Source organism: Syngnathoides biaculeatus, chromosome 11, assembly GCF_019802595.1.
Source record: "Syngnathoides biaculeatus isolate LvHL_M chromosome 11, ASM1980259v1, whole genome shotgun sequence".
NCBI lineage: Eukaryota > Metazoa > Chordata > Actinopteri > Syngnathiformes > Syngnathidae > Syngnathoides > Syngnathoides biaculeatus.
Window position 1 is genome coordinate 30,302,291 of NC_084650.1, and position 22,429 is coordinate 30,324,719.

Below are 22,429 nucleotides of genomic sequence, written 5' to 3' on the forward strand. Positions count from 1 at the left end.
TTATCGCTGCCGCCATCAGCGGTGTTGTTCATCGCGGACAACGGCAGCGGCTATGAACAATCCTGCCTGCAATGTTGCACTCAGCCGCGTGCGGTGACAACACTGCAAAGCAGCCCAGCACCGTGGTAAGCCACCTCGGCGCCAAAGATGATCCACTCCAGCCGAAGCCGTGACCGACGGACACGGCGCCGAAGCCGTGACAGGCGGAGGTGGCACCAAAGCCGTGACCGGCGGACGTGGCGCCTAAGCCAGCGAAGTCTGCCGCTTAGTACCTCGCGAAGGAGCACGGCTTCGACCAGCCTGGTGCGCATGATGCGGCAGCCTTCGCTGGCGAGCAGCCACAGCAGCCTTCGCGGACTTAGCCTGACGCAGAAGCTGTCCAGCGCCCACATCGACACATTTAGCAACCCTGTCATACGTACGCGGATCCATCCTCCCGATTATTCAAGCAATGTCCAGAAATGCAACAAGCCGGCATTTTGGCTAGCACGAAGGAACAACGAGCTCCCTTCCCGGAGGTAAAACTAATAGACTATTTGAGGGCGGTCCTGCCGTGTACATCACTTCCTGCTTCTTCTCGGAAACAAATCCCTAGAGAGGATTTCATGGCGGGAGTTAAAAAAAGCTGTATACGTCAAAATCATGTTTTGTAGTGAAAAAACTCATGGGTCTATATCGGCTGCCGTTTTTTCAATAATAACATACTGAAAATGATGCATTTCATGACAGTGGCACTTTAATAAACATTGGCATCATGAATAAGTGCAAAATCGGCCTCACAAAGGCATTCATTCATAGCCAATGATCAACGTCATTAGTGAAACTCGCTCCAAACAACAGACCATTGGCAGCATTACGGGTATGGTAAAAAGAGATAAACTCTTAAATAACTTTAGAATGTTGGAATAAATTCTTTCAGCCTCTAAAAAACAAAAAAACAAATCAGCATGAGCAGTGTGGATTAGTAATGTACTTTTGCAAAAGAACACACTCGTGAACAGTTGGCGTAGCCCAATATGCAGCTTGTTTCCGTCGATTATGCTTTTAAATGCAAGATGAAACGTCATATCAGCGCTACTTATATTGTATTCGTTTTTGTCATGTCGTTACCTTAGTATCGACGTCTGCGAGGCAGTCTCTCCTGAACTGGTCGAAGAGTCCTTGTGTTTTTAGGTGACTGACGATCATCGACACTAGTTGCGGATCGCCCGGTGGTAAACCCGCCATGTTTAAATTCGATTGATTCAATTTTAATAACTAAAACATATCGGCACTAAGCACGGAAGCGTCGACGCTCTCGACCCGGAAGAGGTTAAATACAAACATTTCTTTGCGAACCGGAATTATAATACAATTTCCTGTTGTTGCCGCCATCTTGGATCTGTACACCTTTAAAAAATAATTCCCTCAATTTTTAAGTGATTTTTTTTTGCAAGCGTCAGTCATGAGTTACAAACATAAAAATCAATGTTCGTTTTCCCGCGTTAGAACTGACTTTTACCAAGACGGTAAATTGAAAACCAGCCTTCAGTTAGACCTTTGCAACAACATTAACATTAACCAAAAGACAGAAAATACCTTTAAAATATTATTTTTATAAATAACAGGATAATATATTGAAAAAGAAAAACGCCTGATTTATTTTATAATTTCAATTGTTTTTCAGTGTTATGATGATTGTCTGACATTCACAGGATAAACTGCATCCCATGAACTTGATTTGGAATGTTCATCCAAAAATCATTGTACAACCATATTTATCGTAGCAATCACGCAACATCTTCAAGCATGCCTGAACAAAATCCGACATTACGCTTTATGTTACGTAAAAAAATTATAATAATGATTTCTCAGGGTGAATTTAAATCGGCAACCCAAAACACGGGACGACGTTGTTGTATTTTCGTTTAGATGTAAATGTCAATAAAAGATTTGAGAAAACTTTGCTTGGCAGCGGTGGGATTCGAACCCACGCCCCCGAAGAGACTGGAGCCTTAATCCAGCGCCTTAGACCGCTCGGCCACGCTACCGTACAACCCGAGCCATGGACGTGTCCCATTTTCACTGGATTCAAAGAAGCTGCCGCGATCTCTGGCAGGAACAAATTCAAAATTCTAATCAGGTTTCCTCTCGCTAAACTTTTGATCAAAGTAACTGTCCTGCATATTTGCCTCGGGCTTCCAAGGATAAATGCATGTTCTCCAGGTCCTGGCTTCATCCTGAAACAGTGGCCACCTGATTCAAAACAAAATTGATGACCTCACTGATTGAACGGCATACCTCTATTTTTTTTTTAAACACACCCCTTTCAACAAATTGTTTTTTTTTTTTTTGTTGGTTTTTTTTTTACATTATACTGGATACCTTATATGATCGTGTTTGGTATCTTATCTCTTATAATTATGTACTTTCCTGCTCAGTTTGTCAAAGAACTTTGTGGATGTGTTTTTACGTTCTATATACTATTTTTATACCATATTTTCTCACAGTGGTGCCATTGATAGACCTGTAATTCAATTAATATGTCCAATTAATGAATAATTAAAAAAAATGTCACAACTCAAATAGATATGAACTCAACTCAAATACTGATTTCACCCCTCGGAAAATAAATACAGGTGTCTGAGATTACCTATTGATTTAGTAGTATTTTTGGCCTGTTGGATTTTTTTTTTCCCCTCATTTTAAACAATCAACTGCTGCCGGTTTGTCATCTTCAGATCAGGAGGAGGAGATCAAACTTCGACAGAAGAAGCGTAACCAGCTTGCTAGCTTCTGTAAGTTGGTCATCTATGGCGTTATTGACCTGACGGCTGCCACAGACGTCTTCAAGTACTATGACAAGGTACAACTCATGACAGCAAGTCTTTCAGTGGCTGTTGTGTATATACAGCGTTGTTCAAATTTCTGTCAGTAATTCCTCATGAGTCATGAGGAGAACTCATGAGTTCATAGAAAAGAAGCGACAGTCTCCTCTAAGGACGGTTCAAAGGATTATTTTTTTTGTAACATTTTTTTTTTTTTTTTTGGATTACTCATCCTTTAATTCTCGTAGGTAGGTATTCTTCCAAAATAATGTTCCTGTTGTTGAAAATCCACACTTTGATGTCATAAAGATATTCTGACAAACAAACCTTGCAACATGATGCTTATGGGCAGTCTCTTGTTCACGTAACAATTAGAAGTGGTGCAACTTTCGCAGCTGAAGTTTTTTTATTCTGTTGTTCCCCAGTGCTTTCAGGACTTTGGTGACATAATCAAAGAGACCATAATGAAGACAAAGCTCATCAACCCTGTTTTGAGTGCCAGGACTCTCTGCCTGACTATACAGCAGGTATGCCATGCGTGCATGCTCCTACAGCTGTTACTCACCATGGTCGTGATGATGCTCAAAATGCACGTCTTGAAAAATGTTCATTTAAAAACAAACCGTTAATGGGTATAAATTGATTTTAAAAAAATATATCCATGACAATAAAAGAGGATTATAAGCATAGAAAAAGTGAGTGTCTTATCTTGGCATTAGGAATTCTATTACACACAGATGGGATGGGATGCCTCTGTCATATCGCTGATACCACCTCAGAAAAATTGCTGCCCTTTTACAGGCAGTGTGAAAGTGGTTAACTGACTGCAAAATCTATTTCAGTTGGTCTTTAAATGGCATCTGACAAGACTGTGGCATTGACAATTCAATCAATCATTTGAGTTTGATGATCGATGTTGAATCCAGCTGTATACAGAGATGTTAACAGAGGTGGTCAGCAAGAAGAATATTGACGAGATTAGACATTTGGCCAGGAAGCTCGCCTTGACTTTTGGGAATAACCTTGTGAATGCTTGCAAACCACTGGTCTATCTGCATATGTGAGTAATACACAGCAACAACACACAGCATTGTCTAGCTTGCACTTTAAACCCAGTGATGAGAGTGAGTTCATGTGGTTGGTGGGTGTTTGTTTTTTTCCCCCAATCAGGGATGGCATACGTTTTGCCTTCCGAGCACCCCAGGAAGGGGAAGAGCAATACCCCAATGTGGCCTTCCTGGAAATCCTTAGCGAGTTCAGCTTTAAGCTACTGCAACAGGACAAGACCCATTTGTGAGCTTTCATACAAACGCACGCACATACATTTCCTCCGTTAATGTGGCTCGTCATTGTGCTCAGATATTTTAGAAATAGGTTTATGTCAATTCATGCTAAATTACATATATTAGAAGTTGGAATGAAACAATCATTATTTGATTTTGAAAAATTGTTACAGCTTCCCAGTAGGGCTCTGACGATCGGTCTTTTTATTAATTATCTAATAGATATTTCATTGATTAGTCAGCATCCTGCCCTCAATTGTCCTGTTCCGCTGCATGGGAATGCAAAATGGTACATTTTCTGATGGCATAGTTTTGTTCTGCAGCAGGGAAATGTCAAATACTTCCTTTGTTTTATTTTACTTATTTTTTTAATTATGATGCTTATGGGCGGCACAGTGGATCAGTTAGTAAAGCTTTGGCGTAAGAGTTCTGAGGTCCCATGTTCAATCCCGGACCCGCCTGTGTGGAGTTTGCATGTTCTCACCGTGCCTGCGTGGGTTTCCTCCGGCCAGTCCGGTTTTCTCCCACATTCCAAAAACATGCAACATTAATTGGACACTCTAAATTGCCCCTAGGTGTGATTGTGAGTACGTCTGTTTGTCTCACTGTGCCCTGCGATTGGCTGCCAACCAGTTCAGGGTGTACCCCGCCTCCTGCCCGTTGACATTTGGGATAGGCTCCAGCACTCCCTGCCAACCTCGTGAGGATAAGCAGTGGAGAAAAGCGATGGATGGATGATGCCTATGGACAATGAAGCTGGACCAAAAAAGGTTTTAGGAGACAGACTGAGGGACAAAAAGAAACAAAATTGGGGCATCAACCGCCACAGAACAATACTGTATTCAGACAGTCTAGATATTTAACCACGAGTAACGTTATGACAGTCAAATCGTTTTCTTATTTGTGGATTGAGTGGGACACACGTTGAGGATATGCAGCAACTAACCAATAGAACAAGCTGAGAGAAAATATGACAAAGTGTGGGAAATGAGCAATTGGTGGGATGCTTTTTATAGTATCTAAATACCTTTAAAAATCTGTGAGTTGATATTATTACCTGTACTGTAAGTTTTTCCAGCACAAGCAGTTAGTGGTTGTTTCTACAGTACTATGAAAAACTATTTGCCCCCTTCTTGCTGTTTTTTTTTTTTTATTGGGGCGTATCTCGCACGCAGGTTTCAAATTATCAATGTTAATATCACTCAGAGACAACCCAATGAAATACAAAATGCAGTTTTCAAATGATTCAATTGGGGCACAAAGAAAATCCAAACCTTTCTGACTTTCTGTGGAAAAATTAATTACCCCCTTAACCTAATAATGGGTTGTGCCACACTAAAATAACTAAAAACTGAAATGACTTGGTGATGAGTCTTTCACATCACTCTGGAGGTATTTTTTCCCACTTTTCTTTGCAGAATTGTTTCTGCTCCGCCCTTTTTGGAGGGTTTCTAGTATAAATTGCCCATTTAAGGTCACATCACAGCATGTCAGTTGGGTTTAAATCCGGACTTTGACTTGGCCACTCCAAAACCTTATTTTATGTATTTATTTATTTTCGATCCATTCAGAGGTGGATTTACTGGTGTGTTTCTGATCATTGTCTTGCTGCATGATCCAAGAGCGCCTGAGTTTGAGGGCATGAACTGATGGCCAGATGGTCTCCTTTGGGATTTTCTGGTGCACAGCAGAATTCGTTGTTTCATCAATCGTAAGTCAAGGGTGATTTATATTATTGATAAAGGTTTCAATGGAAGTATTAAAATGGAAGGTAGAAGGCATCTTTTTTGATTCAAGTTTGACACAGAGAGAAATTGGAATATGATTGCTGATTATTATTAGATGTATTTCTTAAGTAGTTTTGACCACCTGAGTTATTTGTAAGAAGTTTTTCTTTCACAATTATTTGTGTTTCTGTTTTGCAGTTAGACCCCTCTGTGTATCCATCATAGATGTCATTGAATATTCTATAAATGTCAACTCTTTTGTGTTTTGAGTTTGTTGCCGATAATTCTTCATTGGATGGTACGAGACTGTGTTGTTTGTTGATTTTGTGTCATTCAGCCTGAACTCCTCTTCAGCTCCTTTTGATTTTACACATACTTGCTGCTGGAAGTGTTCATATTATACAATGATTGGACATGGATGATTCCCTGTTCGCAGTCCTACTAGTCTGTGTACTTCATGGAAGCTAATGTTAGTAAATGTCTCCTTTGGGATTTTCTGTACTATTGACAAAGTTTTTGACTTGTGCCTCTGGGTTATCAGGTGTACTCTCGGAAATGCCAGAACAGAAGGTTCAAGCGCATGTTTAACTGTAAATCTAGCGGTCCTTTCTTGTTTTTATCATTTTCTTTCAAGAACTTCTTCTACCGCAGTTGTATTGCCTTTATGGCTGAATGAAATTTTGGCATTGTCTTCCTTCGGCTCTTTGACTTACTGGTCCGTGAAATCCAAGCTGGTTTTAGGCTCCTTAATCTTCTGGTGTAATAGATCATGAAGAGATAGCTACTTTACAATGGAGGAGAAGCCAGGAATATGGGCGTGATGGGAGCTGGGTACTGAATTTTCAGCGCTAGTGGACGAATTAGCCTGCCATCTTTTTAGCGCTTTGCTGCCGTCATCATGCCGGAATCCGCTAGTTTCCATGGCAAAGTGATCGAAAGTTTCAGCGATGAAATATTCAAGTGGCTCCACAATGGTATCTTGACGTCAGTGGGGTTTTGGGGTCTTTGCAAAAAAAGAAAAAAAAAAGGGGGGGGGGGGCATTGTGATTTTTATCATCAACCAATGTTTGTGGTCAATTTAGCAGTTATAGGACAATCAGGAACAAAGGTTTTGTTCTTTGTGTCCTCAAAGGGCCGGTTTCCTGAAATCCCAGTGTCCCTCTGCTCTCCTCTCTTGGCAATCAGTCAGCGTGTACTGGCGCTCTCTGGAGGGCACTGCTGCCAAGCTGAGGGACAAAGCTGAAGCAGTCAGTCCACAAGCCATCCCAGTCGTCAAACACCAGAAGACCACTACTCGAGGTTAGATTGCAATAATGTCAATTGTAGGACAGTCACGGTCACATCTTTTTGGAATCGATTATCCTATAGAGCTCCTTCACCTATGTCATCAAATCAGGTCACTGGCCGGAAGTGCCGGTCAAACAAACCATTCTTCAATGCCAAGTCGGTTGGAGAAGACGTGAAAAGGTCTTATAGCACAACGCCCAGAGTTTTGTCCGATACCGTTAAACATTTAGAAGGTGGTAATACACGAAAGTACGTTGAAAAATTAGAGACACGTGGCATAGAGGGCCCATATTTAATGCCGAAGTCGATGTTTTCGCCGATAAGAAATTGGACTGTTAACCCACTTCCGCTTGTCTTGGACAACTGGATCTGCACATGTATCTGGTGAGTAAGTCGTCAAGATTTACATGGAAGAGTTTGAAAGCGTATAAAAGTCTGGGCGCATACAAATACTTTGTTGCTGGATCTGTTCTCAATCAAGATGAAATCCCACATAGTGATGGAACCACTCAGATTTTTTTCAATACAAATACCAATATTTAAATAAATGACCTCCTGGTTTTACAAAAACTCGCATTCATTAACTATGATGGGGGGGTGGGGGGGGACAGCGAGTCAGCTCCTCCGTACACGAAGCATGTTGCTGCCATATATTAAACTTCTCCATGAGAGATTATTATTATTTTTTTTAATAATGCATTGTTCTGAAATGAGTCCAATGCGTATTTAAAAAAAAAACAAAAAAAAAAACGCTGGGATAAGCTTCAGTTCACGTACACGGAAGCGCGTTGCGGCCACACATTGAACTCTGGTAAATCTCTGTTTTTTTAAATATGCATTGGACTCATTTGAGAACAATGCATATTGGGAAGGGAAAAAAGGAGAAGTTTACTGAAGATTAACATCTGGCCGCAACATGCTTGCGTGTACATTGGAGAAGACTGTCTTTTTTTTTTTTTTTTTTTTTTAACGCATTGTTCTCAAATGAGCCAACTTGGCATTATAAATACATGTTGGGAATTTGAGATTGAGAAGAATAATTCCTACCTGAAGTGAAGTAATCGCTACAGAGTTGTGTGTATTTGGTTGGGCACCATCCATCACGTTTAATTGCCAAAATCCATCGATCTTTTCTGGTCTTTTCAGCTGGTATTGTATAGAATGACCTCTTTGAATATCTGTCTCGTCTGTTGTGACAACCAACAGGACAACAAGTCTCAGGGATTGTGAAGATTCTGCTCCGGTTCAATGTCCCCCACATTGTCAAGCAGCTCTTTTTGACCGGCAATATGGTGATGTCACGTGCACGAGCTCTATAGATACTGCACTAAGTACTCGAATAATTGCCCCCACTCCTCAAAAATGTATTTTCATTTGAGCGCTGGGTTTCTGTCCTTAACCTGCACATGTTGGTACTGAGTCTACGAGAACAACAGAATCAGCCTTTCTAAAATCGCTAGCATTTGCAATTAGCATTAATGGGCTACTGATTACATTTTTTTGGAGGGGTGGGGGAGACGCAAAATACTTTTGTTTTCACTGTACTTTTTATTTGAAAACTTCTGAGTATTACAATGAAGCTGGAAGGTTTCTGCTTGAAAGCATACAAATGAGTTTCCGTACAGGTGGGTGCAAATATTGTATATTAAAAATTAATTAATTTTGAAATCATAGTCATGGTCAACAAGGGAAATTTCATAGACTATAACTGTAGTGGGTCCACAACACTGTGGCGTTTTAGTTTACTTTATTGGGGAATTTAATCGCCCAAAACTACAAATAATAACTGGAGGTATTTTACTCATACTAAGATGGACGAGGATCCATTGCAGGGGATGCTTTTATTTGTACATACACGTTTTTTTTTTAAATCCAAATGTCCAATAAAGTCTTGAAAATAAAAATTTGAAAATGCTTGAAAACCCAAACAAAGAAAGAAAAGTGGGTTGAGCTCTGACTTTTGCCTCATTCAGGTTCACATGCCACCTCCAGGAAAGAATCCCGGTTGGACAGCAGCAGTATCCATGGTGGTCTACCCACCCCGACCCTCACCTCCACTGCCCAGAAGCAGCCACGCATTGTTGCGTGCACGAGTGATGTCCTCTTGGAATCCGATATTGGCAGTGATTCGACTGAACTGGAGTCTGAGGATGAATTCTCCTCAGGGTGTGTTTTTTTTTTTTTTTTTTTTTTTTTTTTTGTATCTCATAATGGAGATGTATACACAGACACACACACACACACACGCATCGTGTCCCACCTCAAAATATTCACACCCGTTCATGTTTTTCTATATTTTACTGTTACTTATTCTATGTTACTTATTGTAAAGGGAGACTCATCTGGGGAACCTTTCATTCATCAGGGGCCATTTCACGTTTTATAAACTTCTCCTAAGTCAAAATGCATGGATGAAAAATTACGATGCAAGGTAATATATATATATATATATATATATTGGCGGCACAGTGAATTAGGTGGAAAGCGTTGGCCACACAGTTCTCAGGTCCCGGGTTTAATCCCAGACGCGCCTGTGTGGAGTTTGCATGTTCTCCCCGTGGCTGCGTGGGATTTCTCCGGCCACTCCGGTTTCCTTCCACATCCCAAAAACAACATTATTAATTGGACACCTGAAATTACCCCTCGGCGTGATTGTGAGTGCTGCGACTGTTGTCTGTCTCTGTGTGCCCTGCGATTGGCTGGTAACCAATTCAGGGTGTACCCCGCCTCCTACCTGATGACAGCTGGGATAGGCTCCAGCACGCCCTGTGACCGTTGTGAGGATAAGCAGCAAAGAAAACGGATGGATACATGGATGGTAATAAATATATTGAGCATTAGTGGGTTAAATGTGGGGATGGTTATAGCAGTTGCTATTGTTTTTCGAATTGTAAAAGCTTTTTATTGGTCATGGCGTTTCAACGCATTCTGAGCCAATGACAGCTTGAAAGATTTGACAGGTTTGAGTGTTTTGGTGCCATTCAAGGTGTATAAAATGACACAGAGAGAGATTAGAAAAAAAAAAGTTTCTGAATTCACACACAATGATCATTTACAGAGTCGGACGGCTCTCTAATCCTGCTAGGCATTTTTAGAACTGTTTTTAAATAAAGTTAGGAGCATTAAATAAACCCTTAACCACATTTAATATCGTTAGCATTTATTCTTTGGGTTCATCTGGAATGCTTTTCCAGATTGGGGAGAGTATCAGTGTATTTTATTGTAATGACGATTTAATCATGATTTGGGAAGAATGAACAAAACACTTGGAAGACCTTACAGACATTTCTGAACTTTTATTGTCATGTTCAACAGTGCCAAGGAGTGAATTGTGTTCTTCGAGAATGCTACGGCTTCAGTTTTCCACCAGATGTCCTCATCACTGAAGCCTTGAAGCGTTGAACGTTTACGTGCAATTTTTAGGAAAGCCTCGATGCTTCGTGTGGCTTCCCTTGCTCACCATTCCTGATAGTAAATTTAGTTGACAAAATCATAAGTGGAGTAAAAACAAAACTGGCTGCTGCTTCAAAATAGTGGCACCGCGCACTTGTGTAAACATGCATTTTTGTGTTCATTTGAGTCTCACACGTTTCAGATCCCAGATGCCGGATTTGATTCTCACGAAGAGATCAAACTCCACCGAAGATGACAAAGAACCAAGCACATCCTTGTAAGAGGATTTGGGAAATCATGAAATTGGACGATTGTCCCCTTCGTGTGTATTCTTGTGTATCTGCAGATTGCCGCCGATGGAGGAGTGCGACGTAGAGCAAGAGGAACCAATGTCTGATGAAGCTGAAAGTGATTCTTCATCCGTGCCGGTAAAACAAATCAACATGCATAAGTCAGATAGATAACGCTGTGTAATATGGCTGACTGTTTGTTTTGTTGTTTCCCCCCTGCACTAAACAGCCTTCCACCCAGCACAGAAGTGTCTTTGAACTGTTCAACTGAGACACACTAGCCAACAGTTTTTTGTTCTGTTTTGTTATAGAAGGATGTTCCTAAAGGATTTCAGCCAATAATTTTGTTGGAGTCTTAGCAAGCACTATGAAATGGATTTTAAAAGGCTCTACATTATTGTTAGGATACCGTAAGTTGTTGTTGTTGTTGTTGTTCAGAAGAGCTGTTTTATTTTGATTGGTATACTTGTTTGACTCTAATGGTGAAATGTTCAAATCTGTCTTGATCATTAATCATATGAATTTACTATGCCCTCATATTTGTTATGCATTCATACTTAAATATTTTCAATACTATATTGTATATAGTGAAATACAATATTTTCAATATGGTGATGTGATTCTCAGTTTGAATAAAATGCTCTGGAGAAGAAAATTTTCACATTTTTGTCACCCTGAAAAACTCATCTATCCTTCCATTTATTACACTCAAAAGACGAAAGTCCATAATTTTTACTCTAACAGGGTTTGAATATTTGTACTGTCTTTGTTATTTCATGGTTTTCAAAACATGAAGAACCAGGTGAAACACATTGAATTTTATTTTAAGAGGATTCAAATTAAACGGGCGTCCATTTCAGAAAACCATTAACAAAATATACATTATAATTTGATGGTTAAGTTTATCAGTTGTATTTAAAAAAAAATTCTGTAAAGTTCTGTAAATCCGGTCATATTGGAATGAAGGTCTAAGCTACGTCTTTCCCATGAGATGCAAGTAGCATACTCGAATCAAAGTACTGTATAGCTTTTTCATAACCTCTAGGTGGTGGCATATGTTTATAAAATGTCAGTCTTTTTCATTTTCTCCTGTACCGACAGTATATTATATCATATGCACTATTGACAATTTGGGTGGTAAAATTGTGCCTTACACCTTAGATATTATGGGTAGTTGTAGCTTAAACTGTGATATAAGGAACATTACTTCTGCCAGTCAATAGCAATCATCTTTAAGATTGCTCATCTAACTGGATTTAATTGTAGCTCACGGTTTTTCTTAGGTCGGAGATGACTTTTTTTCTGGTGAGGAAATGATGCTCACAGGGAGCCCAACTGTCTAATGAGGTGTCATTTCTACAGTCATTACCAAGCTGAAGGCCCATTCATGTAACTCATACCAGGACAAGGGAGAGAGGGGCAGGGTGGGCCAAAGAAAAGGTTTTAAATATTCATTTTCAAAGTATTATTCACAAAAGTCTTTCTGATAACACACTCCTTTCAACAAATTGCCCAATTGCACAGCCTTCAGTGAGTGTATATCGCGAACGCTGTGTCTTGTTGGCTTTCTGAGAATGTACTGCACCTGCTGGTCACCTTTTTGACATGTAGGAATTAAAAATATACTAAAAACATGGATTCATCTGTTTACCACATTAGGCTGCTATTATTTTGAACACGACTGTACTATTTCACGGGTCTGTGAGAACTATCCTTGCTCATCCTCTTATGTAAAAAAAAAAAACCTTAAAACATTCATTTAACAACATTTTATTAGAACTGACAGAGTGAACCTTTTGTACAATATTAGGATACATCAGAAAATAAAAAACAAAACCAGAACTTAAAAAAAAAAATCAAGCAGGCAACTTTGGATTACAGGGTTTTGGTGGGACAGTTGGGGGTAAGACCCGGCGCGAGTTGCTGCGCACCCATGGGTGATCCATGACGCATTGCAGCGTGAGACGATCGGTGGGGCTGTGGCGAAGCAGCTTGCTGATCAGGTCCCGTGCACCCTCTGAGACAACCCTTGGGAACTTCAAATCCACCTGGCATTTAAAAAAAAAAAACTCAGGATGAATGGGTTCATAAAGCAATAACTTGTCAAATTCTGCTTTTGATTTGTAATTTGATAAAACCTACAGGAATGGTCAAAGAATGTACCTTAACCAACTGCACGACACTCTTGACCAGGATCTCCCCCCCCCCCCCCCCATCAAGTCAGAATGTTTGTTTTGACCCAACTATTTCAAAAGCTATGACTTCACAATAAGGGCACCCGTTGAGTTCACCAAATTTTACAGCAGCATGAAATACACTTCCCCACAGCTAAATGACAAAAGAGTACAATTAGCCCTCCATCCCATCACATCCCATGAGAGAGCGAATTCAGTGGCGAATGACACCGCTACATGCAACTAGTGTGCAACAGGGCATACTAAAGCTTCCAGGAGTACACAGACTTATTTTCCTCAACTGTTTTTTGTTTGGAAACGAGACAATCTTGGATATGCCTGTAACGAAGGACTGCAATGATTCATCATAAAAATGATAAAAACTGAAAATGCAAAGTGTTGGCAACAACTGTCATGCCATGATGTAAATCAACCGCTGCGTGGCGCCATTGTGACATCATGTCACCTGCTCTGTTCCCCAATGCGGTGGACCCAGAGGCTGCCGAGTCCATGGGCATGACATATTTGGAGCTCTCAACCAATCAATACACTGACACAGCCGTCCAACTCTGTCCACTCACTGTGTGATTCTCACTCACCACAAAAATGACAATTTGAGTATGGTAAAATATTTTCAGTTTTGTTTATCGAACAATTAAGTCGATACAGAAATGATGGGCCAAGCTTAGATCGCGTAGTTCTTCACAGTGAAATGTTCCAAACAGGGTTTTTTGTCCCCTAACATTTCTCAAAACTCACACCGATCTGATCAGCATCAACTGATGATTAAAATTTTATGCTGAATGGTTTTCATGTCATAACGGGCAGATCAGATCAAAGACATCATTGATTGCCTCTGCAAAACATTCAATCTGCGTCGTCCTCCGTTGTCTGATCTGACCCCCCTGCCCTCAGAACCCTGGTCGTGTAAAGCCTAGAATCATTAGTTTTGCATTTTCTATCCAACAGCAAAAAGTCATATCAGACACTAGAGCCAATTCAGTAAGGATCTGTGGAAAAGACAAATTCCACATCTTCTGTTAGCAACGGCTGTAATGTGGTCATTTTACCTGAAAGATGCAGATATTGTTCGAAAAACTGCCTCCATGACCTACCATCATAATTCTTCTGTACGTTTCAGACTGAGAGCGACTTTCAAAGGGAGGGTTCCCCACAAGGCACTCAAAACAGAGGACTCCGACACACCACAGGTCCACCTTCTCATTGTGGGTGCGGCCCTCGACCATCTCGGGAGGGAGGTAATCCAAGGTTCCACACATTGTGCGACGCCTGCACAAATGTCAAGTTTGCAATTGTGGCTTTAAAAAAATTAACAAAAAACAAAACAAAAAAAAAAAAAAACACCTCCATTTTGAAAAATCTTTACAATGACAGTTCAGGGCTGCTTACCTGAGAGAAGGCGCATGAACTGACCAACCAAAATCTGCAATTTTCAGCTCTCCACGAAAGCCAAGAAGGAGATTCTCTGGCTTGATATCGCGATGGATCACTTTCTTGGAGTGGCAGTACATCAGCGCATCAGAGATCTCTTCCATGTACTGGAAATGGAAGCAGTGAAAGCTTCAGAACTTTTTCCACTTATAAACAATCATTGAAAACGGCACTGTCCCCGTTGACCAGATTCACGCGTCCCATTTTCGACCACAATGTCTTACAGTGGCAGTACGCTGGTCATCAAAGCGTCTGTATTTCTGGAGCTCTTTGTATAGCTCGCCTCGTGGCGCATATTCCAGCACCAAAAACACCCTCTTGCGATCATGAAAGTAGTTGTAAAATCGAAGGATGTTGGGATGCCTGAGAAAGAAAAGAAAAAAAAAAAAAAAAAAAAAAAAGAATCGTTATGTTTACCGTGGTATCATGAATTACAAGTGGCTCAATTTAGAAGTTTTGAGATCTGGGCTGTCCCAGATTTCTTTTTTTTTTTTTTTTTTTTTTGACTCGTGCAAAATTTTGAGATGAAAACAGGTAGGAGTGACTTTGAAAGATCAATTGACTCCTCCGTACAGGGCACTTAACCACGCCTCCTGAAGTTACGTCACCCCACGTGTGCTAACCTCAGACAAACAATGAGCAAAAATGGCGGCGCAGGAAGAAAAGACTACAGCGAAATTGTCCGATTTTCCAGCTGATTGCTCACTCGCATTCTTAGCAAACAGTGAAATATCGTTGAAAAGCAGACAGCAGGGCTTCAAGTATTTCAGCGAGGGGTATTTACATGCATATCGACGGAGAAACCATTGATATTAGCGCGAGATCTTTCCAGAGTCAGAGGAAGACCGAGAAGCCACATAATATAATATATTATAACCCAAAGACGAATTCGTCATTGACAGTTTCCTATTTTCGTGTTACCTATCACACTTGTGTGCAGAATCTGTATGTGTATCTGTATAGCCGTTTGTGAACCGCCGTGTGAAGGAAAAGAAGAAGGCGAGGCTTGATTTACGAGTTGTTTCTCTCGTTTTCTTTGTGTAACGTCACCCGATCCCCTCAATAGTTATTCTTGAATTAGTGCCGAACCTACGTAAGTCCCGACCGAGTACGACAATCACTACTTTATAGTGTCCTCAAACATCCTTCCTTCAGTCTTGGTGTCTCGGTGCACGTCTAAGGCTTTTAGGACTGGCTAGTCCGGTTTAGCTTAGTTCCCTAGCCGCGAACAAAGACACACGTTTGTGCAGTCAGGTCCTCGCAAAATATCGCTCAACACAGATCAAGTGTGTCAATCATTCACACGTAGCTGTGTTATGCAAGCGAAGAACTGCTCATTCATTTAGATGAGACATGTATTGAAAATCAGATACAGGGCTTACCTTCGTGCGAACATATCTGTTCCGGTTGATTTTTGATGGATTCAGTTGATCATGCGATCTTCCACAAAGTTTGATCCATCGAAGACATTTTTCGTACTCGGTTTTCTGTTCCGGTTGATATTAGATGGATTCAGTTGATCATGCCATCTTCCACAAAGTTTGATCCATCGAAGACATTTTTCGTACTGGGTCTTCGGTTTTGGAAAGGGTACGAATTGAACTCCACCAACTAGCCTTTCAGGATACCTGTCGCCACTATTACAAAGGCCGTGACTACACCTCTTAACCATATCTATTGTTAAAGAACCCAAACACGCGATAAAACGCTAACAAAAGCTATACTGGACCATGCAACGTTGTCTGAGGGAACGGCGGGTGCAAAAAAGGGGGCGTGGTTTATGCAGATCTCTGGCCTCTGATTGGTCAGCGACGCGGATGACGCAATTTCTACGGAGGGGTCAATTAAAAAGATAGTTAAAAGTTAAATCATAAAAGAAACTAAGTGCATTCATCCATCTTAACTGCTTATCCTCACTAGGGTCATAGGTGTGTTGGAGCCTATCCCAACTATCTTCGGACAGGAGGTGGCTACACCCTGAACTGGTTGCCAGTCAATCACAGGGCACATACATGTAGGGTTCACACAGTCAGTCTGACCCAAAAAATTTTAGGGCTTTTTAGGGGCATTCTTAGGGGCTGACACGAAAAATGTAGGGCCGACACGGAAAAAATTTAGGGCTGACACGAAAAATTTAGGGCCATCGTGGGAAATCAAGAGTAAGGAAAAAAGACTCACCCAATGGTGCCATCAACCGTTCTTGGTTCATCAAATGTTCCAGTACCTCAGTACCTGTGACAGTGATCACCTGTCGCCCCTTGTGGTAGTTCTCATTGTATGACCATTGTCAACGTCTTCACATAACAGTGTACAGAAAAACAGATTCTAACTACAATTGCAACTATATACTTAAATGTCTTCTATTGATGTCTGTCTCAGCACCCCTACTCTAGCTCCTTGAGCCTACCCAGTGCCTCCTCTATTTGTTGCTGCAGAGGTGCCAAAGTGGCTCTCTTGTCCTTTGCTCTGCCTCTGAGTGCATTGGCCTCGGTGATAAACCTCAGATTCCTCTTTTCTTCTGCCTCCTCACACAGCCTGTCAGCCTTCTCAATAAGCGTAGATATGTCAGTCTCTATTCTGGCTTTTTTGGCTTTGAGGCAGTAGAGATGAAAAGTGGGCAGGTACGAAGTCTTCCTTTCCCCACAGTGGTAGTTTTTAGCAAGGTCACTGTCTGGGAACATGACTGCAAACACTTTCAAATTATTTTCACAAGATTTGTAACTGTAATGGCTGCAGATCACTTTTAAAGTCCACACGATCTCTGCCTTTAACGAGTCCGTCTTCGTGTATTGAACCACGTTCATAAAGCCTGACTTCCGGCTGGTTGAAGCCGATGGCTGGACAACTGTAGGTGCGCATGCACTGCCAGTACCACTGCCTGAAGTTGATGCTTCACTATCTTGATATTTTAGAAACAGATTCATACCAACGGAAGATGAGAGAGTCTTCGCCAAATCAGCATGTCTCCTGTTTTTCCGGTGCAACTCCAGCGCTTTGACGCCCATCTTTTCAAGCTGGTAACTCTGCTTGCACAGATGGCAGTAAAACATGTGCCGATCTATTGGATCTCGACGAACCCAGCTCCCGAACTCCTTACTTTCAACCCAAGCATATTGAAAAATGCACTTCCCCATGATACAAGTTGGATCGATGAAAGAACTACGCTACGCCGTAACGAAGACGAAGTGAAATGCCTACTCACGGAAACAAACAATGGAATATCGACAAGTTGTCAACACGGTGACTTCCGTTGACAATTTCCGGCTGTTTTGGACGCCAGACGGATCGGTATTTTTTTTTTAAATAAAAGATAATTTTTTTTAGGAAGAATTTCGGCAGTAGAGGTCCTCCCTTGGATTTTTTTTAATTTAAGGCCTTTTTAGGGGCTTGACCGGTTTTTGCGGATTTTTAAGGACTTTCAGGAGCCCCTAAATGCACCTTCGAAAATTTAAGGGTTTTTAGGGACTTTTAGGCCCGCGTGCGAACCCTGCACATATAAATAACCATTCACACCTAAGGGCAATTTAGAATGTTCAATTAACCTACCGTGCATGCTTTGGGGATACTGGGAGGAAACTGGTGTGACTGGAGAAAACCCACACAGGCACGGGGAGAACATGCAAACACCACATGGGGGACGATTTGACCTAACCGAGGCAGTTTTGGTTGATTGCGTGACCGCATGCCAAAGAAAGAAAATCATCCATCTTGTCAATCGCTTGATTCACGTGTGGCCAATACGTTGATCGTGCGCACATAAAAAGCTCGTTATAGCAAACCGGCCTCCTATTTACTGTCCATCTTTTGCTTTCTCCAGGGCAGTCGCGCCGATGCGCGCCCCCATCGGTAGATTGACAGAGGCTGGCTGCTTTAAAAGTAGATCTTGAGGTTAAAAAAAAAAAAAAAAAAGTCGGGCACCCATGCTTTCATTAGTTGGCAACCGTGCTACCAAATACTTATTTATTTCCACTCCCGGCTGATGTTGAATTATTGGATAACCCTATCCTAGAAAGGAGCGTGTTTGACCACAGAGGTTTCCACTGTACTCTGTTGATGGCTGTGAAGTGAGTCAAGGGAAAGACTTACTTGAGGTGGGACTGGATCTCAATTTCCCTCCTGAGCTGGTGCTCCACACCTTCCTTCTCGATTTGGGACTTAAACAACACCTTCAGAGCCACAAGGGCTTCCACCTGCTTCACCTTTGCAAGGTACACGTTGCCAAACTTGCCCTTTCCCAGAGGTCGACCGATGTCAAAGTCGTCAATGGTGAGCTGCTTTCTGTAAAAGGGTAGGAGACGTTCAATATTGGTTCAGGAAGTCCGCTAAAATGATTCAGCACCTGGCCACAAAAATCCACAAGTGCGCACACGTATATGCCGATGCAACAAGCCCATTTTGAGTGCCGTGCTGGCAGCACCGCTAAGCTAGAGAAGTCAAAGTTGTCAAAAACAAAAGACCAAATGAAGATGTTAGCCTTTATTTATTTATTTTTTTAATGTACAGACACCCTCAAAAAATTTGTGTGTGTTTGTGTGTGTGTGTGTATATACACCTTAATAAGACATGATAGTCATTTTAAATATAAGACTTCCATCAGACAATTTATTATCCCAAGCCACGCAAAGCCACAAAATAAGGATGAAAGAGCCACATGCAGCTCCAGAGCTGCAGGTTGCTGACCACTGATCTAAGCATTCATACCAAAATCAACTCAAAATCAAAAATCGATTAAACAGCAAAAGAAATTCCCTCCAGAAGAATTTCCACAAAGTTGTCTTAATTACATATTTTGAAAAAATCCTCAAGAACATGACAGTGGAACAGTTATTGGATATTTTCTAATGGAATAGAATGAAAGTACACACAGCACAACCATTACTCAATAATCGTACTCATTAATGACTCCAACATTTTAAAGGGTTTTTTTTTTTTTTAATTTACTTCCCCGCTTCCCCTTCCCGTGTTGAAAGTCCCCTGCATATTCTTTCCCCCCTAAACTACAAATTTACAAATCAATGACAATCTATAAAGAACTGAATCTGGAAGAAGCATTGAAAATGGAATTAGAATTGTAATTTTAAACCTGAGGATGAAGGGTTTTCCTCATTTTTGGGGTGGATTTTGGCAGTGTGCATCATTCAGGAGAAATTATGCTCCAATGATTTCCATTCATAGAAGATATGTTTCAGATCCACCCACATTTTATTGCTTGAAATGCCCCTCCCACATGCTTTAATCATTTACCACACTTTTACACCACATAAACATCTGTGAAGGCAAAAACAAATTCCAATCATATTGTGCGTTTTGCAGTCGTGGAATTAAAAAAAAAACATTTGTTGTATTGTTTAAGTGTTAAAATACCCCTCCCACATGCTGTCATAACATTGGTAACATTTAAATGGAGCCGTTTTATACATTTTGAATGAATTTCAATTAGAAAATGTTCAACAAATTTGTGGGGGGAGTCAGGGAATTACTGTTTACTTACTTTGGAACCAAAGTGGAGGATGAAGCAACACACTCACTCTCTGTTCCTAAAAATTTGATATACACCATCAGGATAGTACATGAAATATCTGTAGGGGGCTTTATATTATGAAGAGGCTCGCATTACCTGGCTTGTCATTTTTGTCGCCATCTGGTGACTGCTTCATCGAAACAGACTGTGAGCCTGCCGCCATGCTGGAAGTCTGGTCAAATCGGTCAAAGGCAGACATGAATGACTTACCTCATGATCTTTACTGTCATACTCAAGAGTAAAATTACATCTATGTACAGCCACTTCTAATAAAGAAAAAATATTTTGCAATAGACTCTTTTCGACCACGTGACCTCATCCATGGTTTCACTCTACTCACACGCCGTTCACTCTATCGCTTTTGCATACAGACCTGAGTTACACAAATGTTCGTACAACTGTTCCAAGTGACGCATGATGGCTAAAAAGACTTTGGAACGTTATCGGGGCTCATTAGATGTTTCAAGAAACCGTTATGACAAGAAGTGTGCTTTGATCGACAATATCGACCCATATGCCTTGAAGAAACACAAATGGAGCAAGAATTTCGAACTGTGGGCGTCCGTAACCTATTGAGGCATCGTCAACTATCGATACGCACTTATAACATGAACCATCTAAAGAATGACAAAGGTCTGGAGGCCCATACTCAATTCATCAATGGCTGAGTTCGTATTGCGCCGGTATCCATTGTCAGCAACCTGTCTCCCCACACAGTTAAGGTTAGTGTAGCGCACAATGCAATTTAAACATGTCAGCTGAGGATACTTCATTTGTGAGTGAATGCTGTCAAAAGTATTCATTCGGGTGATTACAGTCAGCGTTGTGTTAAATTATGTTGATTAGACCAAGGAAAAAGGTGTAGATTATCCATCCATCCATTTTCTTCACCGCTTATCCTCACAAGGGTCGCGGGGAGTGCTGAAGCCTAACCCAGCTGTCAACATTCAGGAGGCGGGGTACACCCTGAACTGGTTGCCAGCCAATCGCAGGGCACATCGAGATAAACAGCCGCACTCACAATCACACTTAAGGGCAATTTAGAGTGTCCAATTAATGTTGCATGTTTTTGGAATGTGGGAGGAAACCCATTCAGGCACAGGGAGAACATGCAAACTCCACACAGGCAAGTCCGGGATTGAACCTGGGACCTCAGAACTGTGAGGCCAACGCTTTACCAGCTAACCCACCGTGCCGCCTGTAGATTATTATTATTTTCATTTTTGCAAACATGTGCACATAACGATCACTTTGGACAGATGAGAAAAGCAAGTGCAAACCAAATATGTAAACAATTAAATCAAGATTAAGACAGATTCATTATAGAGTACTAGGGAAGGGGATTCACTTCAGTTTTAGTTGCTTTTGTGGGTTTACAGAAAATACAGATTTTGAGAGCCATGCATTGTATTCACACAGGGGTATTACAGTATGTAGCCCCTTGGTCCAAAAGAATACTTGTCTTTCACAGAACTTAGTTATTGCTAAGTAGGTGTGAAATTCTAAAAAGGTATCCAATATCTACCAAGAACAAAATGCTCATAGCAAACTCTGACATAAGGGAATGATTTGACTTTTAGATCGGCTCTGCTGACAGCCACAGTTCTCGCCATTTAGTTGATAACTGCTCAGTTTTCTCGCACTGGTTCTTGATCACAGCTGGCAGTCGAAAGAACGCTTTACAACGCCCACTTTTGTTTGAGGAACCGTTAACATAGTAGTGCGCCTTCATTCATACGCCTTTCTGAACTGATTTCTGCTTAGTTACGGTTTGTTTACTCAAATTCACCCATCCAAAATGGCACCCGTTCTCTAAGTCAGAAGTTGTGTGACGTCAGTCAAAAACAGTCTAGAAAATTTGAGGGATCTACAGAACGCTTCCCCCCACCCCATCAGTCTATCTTGCGATACAGAGTCTCAAGCCTATATGTAACCACCAAAACTATATTTTAAATGTGGAAAAGAGCAACCAAAACATAAGTAAAATAATCAAAGTAAAAAATAAAGACCTAACAAACTAGAATAAATTTGGTCATTAAGTACACCTAAAATGTATGATTTATTTTACTTGATGTTTTTATTTTCAGTCTAATTTCATGTCAAGCCACTGATTGTGTCGTGCCAGTGTCAAACTCAAGCCCCAAGGGCCAGATCTGGCCACTACATGATAATATGTGGCCACCAATGACAAAACCAGTGGATCAATGTCCGTCACGAAAGTAGCCACATCCAACTGATCTTCCAGTGGATTTTAAACGCGTGGAGCATGAAAGAGTACAAACATTTTGGGATTAAAAGGCTCGACTGCTACGTGAGGAGCGTAACTCGGGATGAAAATGACACTGGGAAGGACAGACTGAATTTATCTGCCATTTTACTGCTGTTTCAGTCACTGTTTGGAAATAAAGTATGTCAATGAACATTTACAAAGTCTGTGAGGATATCTAATTTTTATAACATACCAGTGCGTACGGTACAGAGTACCCTATATCAGC

General features: G+C 41.1%; 2 protein-coding genes and 1 non-coding gene across 3 annotated transcripts; 1 reads left to right on the forward strand and 2 right to left on the reverse strand.

Annotated features, from left to right (window-relative positions):
• The first annotated feature begins 801 nt into the window (after nucleotides 1-801).
• LOC133509055 (cohesin subunit SA-1) lies at nucleotides 802-11,442 on the forward strand. Its single transcript, XM_061835697.1, has 10 exons — nucleotides 802-859; nucleotides 2,721-2,845; nucleotides 3,233-3,334; nucleotides 3,734-3,867; nucleotides 3,978-4,100; nucleotides 6,950-7,116; nucleotides 9,078-9,270; nucleotides 10,700-10,774; nucleotides 10,844-10,925; nucleotides 11,017-11,442. Exons 1-10 carry the CDS (start codon nucleotides 802-804, stop codon nucleotides 11,056-11,058), a joined length of 1,101 nt encoding a protein of 366 aa, XP_061691681.1. The 3' UTR covers nucleotides 11,059-11,442.
• trnal-aag (transfer RNA leucine (anticodon AAG)) lies at nucleotides 1,949-2,030 on the reverse strand. The gene has a single exon. It is a non-coding gene; the product is annotated as a tRNA-Leu (tRNA).
• A 1,099-nt stretch (nucleotides 11,443-12,541) lies between the features above and the next one.
• On the reverse strand, nucleotides 12,542-20,116 carry LOC133509129 (aurora kinase B-like). Its single transcript, XM_061835866.1, has 7 exons — nucleotides 20,031-20,116; nucleotides 19,905-19,950; nucleotides 18,500-18,691; nucleotides 14,638-14,776; nucleotides 14,372-14,520; nucleotides 14,077-14,251; nucleotides 12,542-12,835 (listed from the first exon to the last, which is right to left on the reverse strand). Exons 1-7 carry the CDS (start codon nucleotides 20,095-20,097, stop codon nucleotides 12,644-12,646), a joined length of 960 nt encoding a protein of 319 aa, XP_061691850.1. The 5' UTR covers nucleotides 20,098-20,116; the 3' UTR covers nucleotides 12,542-12,643.
• Between the last annotated feature and the right edge of the window lie 2,313 nt (nucleotides 20,117-22,429).

Excerpts from the sequence above, each read along its gene's own strand:
- LOC133509055 (XM_061835697.1), top strand. The coding sequence starts at position 802 with ATGATCAACGTCATTAGTGAAACTCGCTCCAAACAACAGACCATTGGC. Across the intron at positions 4,101-6,949 it reads CAACAGGACAAGACCCATTT|GGCCGGTTTCCTGAAATCCC; the intron begins GTGAGCTTTCAT and ends GTGTCCTCAAAG. Across the intron at positions 10,775-10,843 it reads AAAGAACCAAGCACATCCTT|ATTGCCGCCGATGGAGGAGT; the intron begins GTAAGAGGATTT and ends GTGTATCTGCAG.
- LOC133509129 (XM_061835866.1), bottom strand. The coding sequence starts at position 20,097 with ATGGCGGCAGGCTCACAGTCTGTTTCGATGAAGCAGTCACCAGATGGC. Across the intron at positions 14,521-14,637 it reads ATGACCAGCGTACTGCCACT|TACATGGAAGAGATCTCTGA; the intron begins GTAAGACATTGT and ends TTCCATTTCCAG. Across the intron at positions 12,836-14,076 it reads CGTACAGAAGAATTATGATG|GTGGATTTGAAGTTCCCAAG; the intron begins GTAGGTCATGGA and ends TTTAAATGCCAG.